This window comes from Nicotiana sylvestris, chromosome 8 (assembly GCF_000393655.2).
Source record: "Nicotiana sylvestris chromosome 8, ASM39365v2, whole genome shotgun sequence".
Taxonomy (NCBI): domain Eukaryota; kingdom Viridiplantae; phylum Streptophyta; class Magnoliopsida; order Solanales; family Solanaceae; genus Nicotiana; species Nicotiana sylvestris.
Window position 1 is genome coordinate 88,980,646 of NC_091064.1, and position 12,805 is coordinate 88,993,450.

Below are 12,805 nucleotides of genomic sequence, written 5' to 3' on the forward strand. Positions count from 1 at the left end.
TATTCCTATTTCTTTTATCGTATGTTAACACCATTATGAAGTTGAGACGTCTTCTTTATTAAGTGTCGAGTATAAAAGGGCCCTCTTTTATAAAATTCATGATTAATGAAAATATTCATGAAGTTAATAGAAGCATTTTTGAAGAATAAAAATGCAAATTATTCTATAAGTCCTTAGAAATAAAGGCAAGAATAAACTAAACGGAAGTTCAAGATAGTAACGAGAAAACTTCTTAATATTAAAAAGCTTAAGACTAAGTACGAACTTAGTCATAAGCTACAAATTACCCCATGAAAGGTCCGGGGACTTGAATTTCCAAAACAAAACCTCAAATGAGACCAAGGGTTTTACCACAATTTTCCCAAAAAACAAAACAACACAAAGAAATTCAAATGACTTAAACCTATCACTAAGAAGATGTAGGAACTGAAGAAGGTGCATAAATAGCAATGGGCTCAACTTGGTTTACAACAGCGGGCTCAACTGGGCTTGAAGGAGTTGGGATACCCGTATCAACTTCAATATTCACGGAAGCTTCGGCCACGGGAGAAGGAAAGTCTTGAGTTTGCTGAGCCTTCTCAATAGTTTCAATGATTTTAGCTAACTCAGATTCCAAGTTAAAAGTCTCTTGGCTAGCTTCAACTAGGGTATCACGGCGAGAATTCAAAAACGGCCAACTCACTTCAACGATAAATTTATCCTCAAGGATTTCATAATCCCTTTCCCAGTCAACAATTTCATTCCTTAATTTCTCATTTTCAGCCAAGGCAGAAGTGTAAGAAGCTTGAATAGAGGCATGGGAACTTTTCAAGGCGCAAACCTTATCAGAAGAAGCTCGGAGGTCTTCTTGTGCTTGAGTCAAATTCTGCACGAGCTCTCCAGCATAAGCCTCTTTCTCACCCAAGAGAGCCTTCAACTCTCTAATCTCTTCACTTGCCTTGGACAACTGCTCGGATAAAGAGGTTTCAAGATGAGCCTTTTCTTTATCCGCTTGACTTGAGGAAGCCTTTTCAACTGCCAACTCTGAAGTCAAGGCCCGTACCTGCTGCTCCAAGGTACTCTTACTTTCTTCTAAGTACTCCACATCAATCTGAAGGCTTTCATACTGTTCCTTCCAATTGCATGTCTCTAATTGGGAATCACGCACTAATTGCTCTGAGAGGGAAACCCTTTTCATCATCTCTGTGCCAATAAGATTGGCGTATAAAAAAAAAGAAAAGGAAGGGAAATAAGGATCTCAAAGATAGAAAAATTGTAAAGCACAACAAAGGGAAAAAGAGAAGGGGAATACCTTTAAAGAAGCGTGCACAATATCATTCATCAAAGTCAAGGAGCTATGACTTTCTAGCTTGGCTCTTTCAATTGGTCCAAATAAGGGCTTTAGCCATACATCTGCTTGACCTGGTTTCCTTAAGAGATTGCCCTCAGCGGGGACTTCAATGATCACTTGCCTCATAGCATCACTCCTACTTGAGGAACCAACTTTAGCACGGTGAATGATTGGGGGAGGAATTGTTGAAGGAGGAACAATAGAAGTAGGAACAGTAGAAGTAGTAAAGATAGTCTGGGGAGGAACGGAAACAATCGAGATCGGCAAAGAAGGAGTCATAGACACAGGTGTAGAAAAAGAAGCCAGAGGTGCTTTATCCAAAACTGGGCCTAAGCCTTCACCACCAAACCCGCTGATAAAAAGCTGCTCAATAGAGTCATGAACAGCAGCAGGAGCAACATCATCGTTAGAAATCACTATCGGGGCCTCAACACACTCGGTAAGGGGAATAGAATGGCGGGGGGATGCTTCCTCTTCATCATCAGAAATGATGCGTCTTCGAGCCCGTGGCCTTGTTACCAAATAGCCCCCGTCTTCCTCTTCTTCAAAATCCTATTCATCAACGGCTTTTCTCTTCGATGAAGAACTCAAGAGTATTTCTTGGGCCCTTTCCAAAGAGATACGAGAAGCCGCAACTGCCTCGACAGTAACTCCTCGAATAGCAAATCCTGATAGAAAGCAGGATTGATATTAGTTCAGAGAAATAAAAAATATATGTAAGATAAAATAAAATAAAAGCTCTTACCATGAGTTTTTACTTTCCAACCAAATCGTTGGGAAAGGGTCTTCCAAGATCTACCATCCATTGGAGCAATCTTCAATAACTTGTCTACCCAATCACGAAAATTGGGGACATCTTCCACAACTCCCATGGTTGCTGAAAAAGAAAAGTAAAATTAGAAGAAAAATCAACAAACTTGAAGAAAAAGGTACGAGAAAGTAAGAAGACTCACGCGCAAAATTCCACTTCTCAGGGAAGGGAATGTTCTCATTACCCACTAAATCAACAGTGGGGGCAGCAACAAACCTGACATACCAACCACGGTCTTTGTCATCTTCAGGGCTCACCAAAACTCTTTTGCTCCTGGCTACTAGTGTAAAAACACCATTGCGAAAGAGTCTAAGGGAGTAAAGGTGGATCAGATGTGGGAAAGTAAAAGGACACTGGTTGTGTTGGTCAAATGCCTCAAACAGGCAATAACCCTCCATATTATTGGGCCAATTTGACCCATGCAAACATCAAAGAAATGACAGAACTCAAGGATAACAGGGTCAATAGCTGGTTTAAATCCTAAAGTAAAAGGGTATGTATAAACAAAGGAAAATCCGGTTAAGTAGGAAGTATTTCTTTGACTCGGATTGGGAATGATAATAGGAAAATCATGATTCCAATGGCAGTCTCTACGAACTATAGAAATCAAACCTTCAGTAATTTGAGTGGGATAGATATCAACACGATCTAAAGAAGATACTTGGTTTCTAAGAGACTCTCTGTCATGATAAAAAGACAGTTCTGCAGGAACTATCTCTTCTACTGAAGGCTCATGAAGAGGTTTAGAAGGTTCTTTACCCCTAGAAGAAGATCTTTGTGAAAGAGAACCTCTAGTTCTAGAAGAAGGGCCAGAATTAGGTGAAGGAATAGAAGAACCACGTGCAGATCCTAAACTACGAAGCCTACCTCCTCTTCTGCTCCTACTGGGGGCATTAGGGAAGGTATCAACAATGGGAACCCTTCTAGGGTTAGGGTTTGATGAAGACATGATGATACAATGAAGAAGCAAACAGATATTTGAGAAAATTGGATGTTCAAAAAACTTTATGTGGTAAAGACAAAGAAGGAGGCTATATTTATACTGATAAACAATCGCCAAAGGAAAATGTACAATGATGGAAGGACCATAATAATGATAATTGACGCTTAGTGAATATTGAAGCCGTGAAAAGCCTTAAAAAGTGCTGCAAAACTGCAGAACTAATGAAAATGTGACACGTGTGAAGAACATTAAATGGAAGTGACAATTGAAGTATCGATTCTGTCATAGCATTAATGGTGACAAAAATCCTCATTTTAATGAAATCCACTTCCCAAATATTCAATCGATGAATAAATGGCAAGTGGGAGGACTATCTGTATTGGAAAAAATTGAGTTTGCATATTAAAGTGGTGTGAAGATGACGTGTCATGACACATAGACTGGTCAAAGAGTTACAACTGACAAAGAGGCACGAGTTGCAACAGATACGAGCAGAGGCAAAGGAAGAGGCACGAGCGGTTATCCAAAAGACTCAGCGCTTGTACTTATTTAAGTCCAAGAATCAAAGAGAATGAATCTGACACTACATGGGAGTACAAATACACTATTTAATGAGCCTTAAATACTAAAAACATTAGAGAATCTATATTAAATACAATGATTATGTAATGTAGCATTTAATGTCTTTAATTGTCCGTAATGACCTTATTATGACAAAGACAAAACGCATATCTCCAAAATAGCTATAAAAGGGAGAAAACAGATCAATTGTAGGGACACGAAATACTATCTCAATATACCGATTTTTGCTTTTCTTCTAATTATCTTATTGCTAGCGAAATTACTTTATTTCATATATTGTTTTGATTATAAGTAACCCAAATTTTCTAAATTAAAGCTTTTACCGAAATTCCATTTTTTTGGTTAAACAATGATAAAACAATCCTTTTCTTTAACCAAAGTCACTGCATTTTCTTTAAGCCAATCAAAGCACACCCTTTTCACATTCCACTACAAATTCTCCAAAACCAATATGCATGCCTCTTTCAGTGCCAGAGCCACACCCACTGTTAAACATGTTCCAGAGCTAAGCCCTGAAGAAATGGACAGAATACGTGAACAGACATTTCAAAAATACACTAGTGTTAGTGGTTTGGGTGAGAGGAAAGGTAAAGGGGTTGCAATTGTTTGGTTCAGGAATGACTTGAGAGTGTTGGATAATGAGGCTCTTTTTAGAGCTTGGGTTTCATCTGAAGCAATATTGCCTGTTTATTGTGTTGATCCTACACTTTTTGGGACTACCCATTATTTTGGATTGCCCAAAACTGGAGGTAAATCACTTCATTTTTTTCTTTTTTCAATTGGGATTCAATTGTTATTGTACTCCGTGCGTTTCAATTCTTTATGTTTATTTTAGCTAGCTTTTCCAGAATCAGTTGAACTAATTTTTTGGAGTAAAAACCTGACCTGATAAATTTGGATATAAAAATGAATACTACTATATGGAGTAGTCATTAACGACAAAACTCAAGGAAGCAAAAGATCCATATACATTATACACCAATACAACTAACTAATTGTGATTAAGTTTTCATTTTTGTACATTTACATTATGTCCAGTGATAGTCAGGTGTTTTTAGTGTCATACATAAATGTGAGATTTAAAATTAGAGAAACCTATTTCACTTTTGAGTACTGGAATGAAATGGGTAAATAGAGATACAGAGGATTCATATAACAGACTCAACAAGTTTATGGTTAAGGTGTAGTTGTTTCTTTTGATGTTTTATTTGTGATCCTTCTTTTCAATTTTCTTTGGTTTAGTTGAATTCATTTGCTTGAATCTTTTATCACTGCCTTTTTGATGAGCTCAAGGTTTGTCTTTTGTATTTGGCAGCTTTAAGGGCACAATTCATCATAGAATGCTTAACCGATTTGAAAAGGAATCTAGTGAAGAGGGGACTTGACCTGTTAATTCAACACGGTAAACCAGAAGAGATTATCCCTTCCCTTGCAAAAGCATTTAAAGCGCACACAGTTAAGGAGCCGCTTCTTTCATTTTTTCTTTCTTCACATTGATGTTTCTTATATGACAACTAGTCAATTTTATATCTGTTAACTACGTAGTAAGGAGGTGTGTGAATGTTACAGGTGTATGCCCACAAGGAAACCTGCAGCGAGGAAGTAAAAGTTGAAAAATTGGTCACAAGAAAATTGCAAGAGTTTGTGCCACCGTCATCTGGTGGAGTAGGCAATGAGCCAAGATCTTTAAATGCTACTAAACTGGAATTATTATGGGGTAGTACTATGTATCATATAGATGATCTTCCATTTGGCTGTGAGAGTTTACCAGATGTGTACACTCAGTTCCGTAAGGTATTATTCTTCACGATATGTTTCTGAGTTAGGGGGCTTGCAATTCAGGATACTTTCTCATATCTGATCCGTCAGCTGTGTGGTTGATGGTTAAACTTAACAGTCAGTGGAATCCAAATCAAGAATCCGTAATTGCATTAGACTCCCAGCATCACTTGGTCCACCACCAGGGGTTGGAGATTGGGGATGTGTCCCACAAGTTACTGAGCTCGGGCTTCAGTCGGAAAAGGCAGGTCAAACATTAGAGTTGCATAAAAAGAATTGTCGATTACTTTGTGCACATAAATAAAGTGTGTATTCTCATGTTTCTGTTTTTTTACAGGTTTCTAAAGTAATGAAGTTTATTGGCGGTGGAAGTGCTGCACTGGGTGAAGTACATGATTACTTTTGGAAGAAGGTGAGAGACCTTTCTTTAATCTGCGATTACTGCACTGCCACTGCTACGGGGATATTTCAAATTTGTTATCTGGTTTCTTGTCTTTTCATTTCTTTTAGTGTAGGGTATCAGGTAGTGTTTGGTTCATTTTTTTACCCCTCTTTTTCTATTTCTTTGGTGCAACGATAGAGTTGTTTGATATACCTGTTGACCACGGTTTAAAGCGAGTCAAACTAGCCTCTTTGCACAAATGCAAGGGTAAAGCTGCATAGGGTAGATGTCCACCCTTCCCCTATATGGGCACTAGCCGGAAACACTTCATGTGCGGGGTTATCCCCTCTCTTTTCTGATCACTATGTTGTCTATGATCGCCATGCGTTTGGGTGCTGCATTGGTCCCTACGCGTCTTAAACAGTGACAAAATTACCTGGTGTTCTGAAATTAAACCTTTGTCTGTTTCTACTCTACTATAGTTCATCTACTAGATGGCCACGACTTGGGAGATTTGCTGACATGATATTTTTACTGCTTTCTAGTACAGAGATGCGGCCTTGGTGAATGATGACTCTACATTTTCCAATTCTTCTGATCTTTGATTGATTGCAGGATTTATTGAAAGTGTATAAAGTGACACGAAATTGAATGTTAGGACCTGTTTATTCTACAAAGTTCTCTCCTTGGCTTGCTTCAGGGAGCCTATCTCCTCGTTTTATATATGAAGAGGTAGAGAACGTCATCTCATATTGTAACGTTTCATTAACAACCTTTGTATGCTAGTAAAGTGTAGAAATTAAGAGAGCTTCATTTGACTTGTCAAGGTGAAGAGATACGAGAAGGAAAGACAATCAAATGATTCGACATACTGGTATAACTTCCTCCCTTCTTCCTCTCGCTTTGCTTGCGATCATGCTTGTATGGTTTTTGTGCCTTTCTATGTTGAAGAAGTCAGTGAGAAGATTGAATCTAATAAATATAGTTTGTTAGTATCAAATAATCTGATGCCCTATATTCCTCACAATATTCATACAACTGATAGGTGTAAATTTGATGCATGATTTCTGTTTTCAGGGTTTTGTTTGAATTGATATGGAGGGATTACTTCAGATTTCTCTCAATCAAGCAAGGAAATTTGCTTTTTCATGCGGGTAAAAAAGACATTCTTATCTGAATGCATATTAACACACCCCATTTTCTAATTAACTCATCAAGAGGAATATTGCTGCCTGCTTTTTATCTAGTATATATAAATATTCTGTAGCTTCATTCTTCTTTTTTCGTCTGGCTATTATCGACATCTGGAAGTATATCTTTATTCTTTACTTGTTTGTTTTTTTCCCGTTTAGGTGGTCCCCGAAAAGTAGATATTAACTGGAGCCAAGACCAAACCATGTTTGATGCCTGGAGACGAGGTCAAACCGGGTAAATTCCTATTAGGGGCTGGCCAAGCACCTGTTGTTTAATAAATACATTACCTTCATACAGGGGCTGATGCAAAGGCTTAGTTATGAGTTGGGATGAACCTAATAGTTTTGGCTCGAACCATTTGGTAGAATGCCGAACTAGAACCTATAAAGTTCAAATCCTAGATCCTCGTCTGCCTTCATACCTTGCATGTTGACTGATCCTTTCTCTTCAATCTCAAATGGGATTCCCAGTGGGAAGTTCAAATCTGAGGATAACATGTGAAAATAAATATGTTCTACATTTCATGGGATGCAAAATTGGTAATTTTCCCATTGCAAAATCTGTAGGTATCCTTTAATTGATGCCAACATGAAAGAACTGGCTACTACTGGATTCATGTCAAATCGAGGACGACAGGTACATATGCACTTTATTTTTTAATGTTTGGAAAAAGTACGTGCTAGTTTGCTACCTGGTAAACAGTTCTGGAAGATAAATTCATCAACAAAGACATCAATTTACCGCATTCTAATTATTTTATCATTTTTCCAGATTGTGTGTTCTTTTCTTATTCGAGATATGGGCATTGACTGGCGGATGGGAGCTGAATGGTTTGAGACATGCCTCTTGGATTATGATCCTTGCTCCAACTATGGCAACTGGACATATGGAGCAGGTGATTCGCCTTTAATTTTTTTTTTTTTTTTTTTTAAAATCTGGCTTCCTTCTTTCTATGAACTGGAAGTTGAAATTGTAAATTGAAGGTTAAAATCATTCCATTTCTGTCAGGTGTTGGCAATGACCCTAGAGAAGACCGTTACTTCAGCATTCCGAAGCAAGTAAGTTCAAACATTTCTTTAGTCAAATCACGTTCTGGGAATAAATAAAGGTGTATAAAGCCTATGTTATTTGATATTTTGGACGGTGCTGTTTGATTCTGTAACTAATAAAATTGTTCACGTCTTGAACTGGATTTGTACTGAATTCTATCTCTATGCCATCCCAATGGGGTTGAAGCAGATATTATTCTAAGACATTTTTACATGTTTCAGGCTCAAAACTATGATCCTGAAGGGGAGTTTGTTGCATACTGGTTGCCAGAGTTAAGAGCACTTCCGAGAGAAAAAAGACATTCTCCTGGAATGATGTACTTAAAGCCAATTGTAGCTCTCAAACATGGATACACCAAGAAGACCGGTGATTCGAAAGTGGCATTTTCATCAAGAAGAGCCAAACCGGAAGACAATAGACGAAAGGGACATGGAGATAGGAGAATGTATTAGCACTGCTGCCAATATAGTCCACTGATTTTCAGGACATTTCTCACAAAGTTGCAACTGAGATCAGAAACACTAGCTGCAGCATACTGATTGTGAAATATATCTGTGAGTAGAACTAACCTGATCCCATTGGGTATTTGGGGGGTATTGTAACAAATACTGTGAAATTGGCTATTACCACTTGCTTTATTTATAGAGAAATGGGAACAATCTAGTATAAATTTTGTGGTGTCCTGAAAATGAAGTACCTTGAACCATCTTACACAGTTCTTGAATGATTTTTTCTTGGCTTGGATATGTCCATTTTGTAATATTCCTAAACATCTCAGTTTGGTAAAGATAAACCAGTGAATTTTCTTAGGCTAATCATGATAAGTCTGATCTTAAAAATTACCTCTACATTTCTACTTTTACAATCTTTATTCTGCAGTAGACACAATTACTTATTCTTAATTGTTCTTCCAAAATGAAGCATATTATATTGTTTATTCTTTTTGAGATAACCTGAAGAGCTCAGCAGATGCTGGAGGCTGATATGATATAAATTATTGAGGTGAAAGTTGGGTCAAGCAGTGTCTTTGTTTGAGTTAGTCTTGAGTTCCCTCAGTCATAAGCTTGTTTTTGAAAGATTCATTCCTAGATCCTAGCTCTTAAAGTGAATGTGATTGGTCAAAATTAGATTAATTATTGTGTCTAATAATAAACCAAAGGAACCTTATTATACATGATACACAATACTGGAATATAATGTATTGTCTTATTGTATGAACTAAAAACCTTGCAACCATACAAAAAATCTCACCTATATAGCCCTTCTTCTTTAATTCTTCCAAGAACTCCATTAAATTAAGCTATTCTTGCTCCCTGTGATTTGTGGGAATCAAGTAGAGGTCATCTTTGCTTGCTGCAAAAACTCTACTTGTTTCAGTAGTGCGAAAATCATTTGCATTAACCTTGTCAGGGAGTTTCCAGTCAAAGCAATAGAGCAACTGGGCTAAAGGATGCCCTGTGTTAACTAAACCAAACGACATTCCTGGACACATTCTTCTTCCTGAACCGAAAGGAATGAACTGATAGTGATTTCCTGTAAGATCAACAGAAGTATTTTCAAATCGCTCCGGTTTGAAACTTTCAGGATCTTCCCAACTTTCAGGATCTCTTCCTATCGCCCAAGCATTAACCATAACTCTAGCTTTAATAGGTACAGTGTATCCATCGATCTCTGTTTGGTCCCTGCATTCTCTAGGCCCTAACAAAGGAACTGGAGGGTGCATCCTTAGTGTTTCTTTAATCACTGATTTTAAGTATGGCAACTTGTCAAGATCATTTTCGTCGAAATTTTCATTTTCTTTGAAGACTTTTCTCACTTCAGCTTGTGCCTTGGCCATCACACTTGGGTGCTTCATCAATTCTGATAGTGCCCATATAATTGCAGTATATGAAGTTTCAGTTCCAGCAATAAACAAGTCCTGCAACAACGTATACAATAAGCATTTATTAAGAATTATTTATAGTATATAACTTAAATCTATTAAAAAGAAAGTAGAAAAAGAACAATATATGATAATGACATAGGATCAAAACTTACCAGAATTACTGCTTTCATGTTGTCATTTTCGATAGGAAATTGAAGCTCATTATTCTCCTTAGCCCTCAGTAGAGCATCGATCATATCTTCGCCACCAAACTCGTTGTTACCCTTTATCCCTGCTGCATGATTCTCTTGGTGCTCATTGATGATGTTCTCCATAACTAAATCATACTTGTGGTGTACATTCGTCAACCTAGCTTTCATGTTGCTCATATTATGAAGTAATTTCCAGGAAGGGAACAAATCACCCACATCAAATCCTCCTGATAATGTTAATATCTCCCTAATTAGCATGATCAACTCATCCCGATCATTGCATATTTTTCCAAAGGCTAATCTACAGGTCATGCAGCTCGTAAACCAGAGAAGCTTTTCATTTATGTTCACTGCAGAACCTGTTTCCAAACGAATCGATGAGAGGAGCTTCGAGAGCTCATCCTTTCGGATTAAGCTATATGACTTGAGCATCTTGTTACTCAGGAGTTCCTGAGTCAATATTTTACGCATCTGTCTCCAGTAATCACCAAATGGGGCAAAAGAGATGTCCCTGCTTTTGTAAAACACAATGTCTGAGGACATGAATCGTGGTCTAGTTGCAAAAGCGAGATCATGAGTTTTTAGTACAGCTTTTGCTACACGTGGCGAAGATATTACAACTACAGGAATTTCTCCGAGTTGTAAGTACATGAGAGGTCCATATTTTCGCGCTAGATCTCTAAGATTATGGTGTGGAAGTTTTCCCTTCAAGTGATGGAGGCTTCCAATAAAGGGAAGCCTCCACGGACCTGGAGGTAACTTTGGGATTTTGGTATTCCATTTCTTCACTAGAATAAAAAGAAAAGAAAAGAAGAGGAACAAAGAAATTAAATTGAAAGGAGAAGATTGAAGCTCCATTTTTGGAAGAAGGAAAGGATGTTTTTGGTGGATATTATATATATTTAAAATGGATTTCGTAACTTGTATATATACAAAGAAGTTGAAGAATTAGCATGTGACTGATTAGGACTTTAGAACGCCAGTGGTACTGAACCTTGTGATTTGGGAATTACATATTTTCCTTTGAAACCTTCTAGTATTTCAGTCTTATCAAAATCTCAAATTGTTTCACGTTAAAAGGATATATAGTGATACTTTATACAGTAGTTCTCAAATTGGTTCACCTCAATAATTGGAGAAAATGTTTACAATCAACCTTTTTTCTGGTTCAATTATATATACGCTACCTCCATTGCGTCATTTTTGAATTTGTCTCCGTCATAAAGTTGATCCCTTAGCTGAATTAACACTTATTTGTTAGTGTATTAAATTGTTTCTTAAGTTCTTAAATGATCTTGAGTCATGTGATTTCTCTTGGGGTTGAGTTAGGACCCAATTATCCAAAGTCCATCTTAACAGTATAAAGGTAAAAGAGAGAAATTCTCTTGAAATATAATAAGAAACTGATCTCTTGAAAACAACAAAGAAGAAATTTGTAGAAAATTTGTGATATATTATGTTGCTGTCATAATTTGGTAGGTGGAGAATAGCTTTCTTTTGAAAAACAATATGAATAGAAAGAAAAGACAAGACACTTGGTTTGAAAGCAATTGTAGCTTTATATTGTAGAAATTCCTAGTTACGTGCATTGCAAAATTAAAGCCTTATATGTACATCTATGGACCGTTGATTAATTGAGTATTTTGACAGCAGAATGCAAACCTCAGAATAGACTTTCTTAAAAAAGAAAAAAAAATCGAAAATTGTCCATATATATCACCTAGATCTTTACTCTAATTTTTAGAAGTAGTATTAATTGAGACAGAGGTATTTGATTGAAAAGGCGGGCTATAGAATCCAAATTGAGATTGAGTTGTCATTTTGTATAGTCATTAGTACTCATTACTATAACTTTTTGAAGATTAAACTTGAGGTATCTGAGTTTCAAATGCTAGTGGGGAGCGGAATGGTGATCAAGCGAATACGAAACTTATGCTGTATTTAGAAGCCAAATATAACATCTTATAACTAATATATTCAACACACCAACTAGTTTTGTAGCTTCTTTTTGCGCAGTTTCCTGTCCTTTTCTTTTTAAAATACGTACTATTACAATAAACTGTCGCAATTATATAAAGTATGAAATACCATTTAATTATTTGAAGTAATACATGATTAAATAAATTATAGTATTAATTAACAGGATTATGTTTAACAATTGTTATTGATTCTTTGAATAGTTGTTTGGACGTATTTCATCATGAGTGGGAAAAATAAATAATTACTTATCTAAAAAGATATTTCAGTAATCAACATATAGGAATGCAATTTTGAATAATCATGCTTCTTCTCTCTAAGTTGATCTTTGATTCCTAAACGAACGATGATTGGATCTTTTTATGAATTGTCAAATAAGACGGCATCACGTGAATTGATCTATCCTTACTTATTAAACGTTGAAGAATGTTACACGTCTTTTGCTCCCTTTCTTCCGATTGACAAGATGCTTTGTAACTGTCGAGCCTTATTTTTTTTATGTTAAGATTAACTAGTATCCGTACTCGTGCGTTGCGCGAAAAATATTAAATATAAATATTTATAAGAAAATGTTACATGAAAAATACCGAATACAAAGAAGCATGCAAATGCTATTATTTTTAAAACATGTAATACACTAAATATTCATAAATGAAGTCATGCGAAAACACAGTTATCCAT

The 12,805-nt window shown here is 36.6% G+C and overlaps 2 protein-coding genes and 1 pseudogene across 2 annotated transcripts; 1 reads left to right on the forward strand and 2 right to left on the reverse strand.

Moving 5' to 3' along the window:
• Window positions 1–409: 409 nt before the first annotated feature.
• Window positions 410–1,180, reverse strand: LOC138875360 (tropomyosin-2-like). The gene has a single exon (XM_070154185.1). It carries the CDS (start codon window positions 1,178–1,180, stop codon window positions 410–412), a length of 771 nt encoding a protein of 256 aa, XP_070010286.1.
• Window positions 1,181–4,015: 2,835 nt separating this feature from the next.
• LOC104216291 (cryptochrome DASH, chloroplastic/mitochondrial-like) lies at window positions 4,016–8,886 on the forward strand (annotated as a pseudogene).
• A 309-nt stretch (window positions 8,887–9,195) lies between these two features.
• LOC104216290 (cytochrome P450 71D7-like) lies at window positions 9,196–11,183 on the reverse strand. Its single transcript, XM_070152932.1, has 2 exons — window positions 10,109–11,183; window positions 9,196–9,989 (listed from the first exon to the last, which is right to left on the reverse strand). The coding sequence occupies exons 1-2, from the start codon at window positions 11,003–11,005 to the stop codon at window positions 9,372–9,374; spliced, it is 1,515 nt and encodes a 504-aa protein (XP_070009033.1). The 5' UTR covers window positions 11,006–11,183; the 3' UTR covers window positions 9,196–9,371.
• Between the last annotated feature and the right edge of the window lie 1,622 nt (window positions 11,184–12,805).

What these genes read in the sequence shown, in the direction of transcription:
- LOC138875360 (XM_070154185.1), bottom strand. Translation starts at nt 1,180, where the DNA reads ATGATGAAAAGGGTTTCCCTCTCAGAGCAATTAGTGCGTGATTCCCAA.
- LOC104216290 (XM_070152932.1), bottom strand. Translation starts at nt 11,005, where the DNA reads ATGGAGCTTCAATCTTCTCCTTTCAATTTAATTTCTTTGTTCCTCTTC. An exon ending in ACATGAAAGCAGTAATTCTG is followed by an intron (nt 9,990 to 10,108) that starts GTAAGTTTTGAT and finishes ACGTTGTTGCAG; the next exon opens with GACTTGTTTATTGCTGGAAC.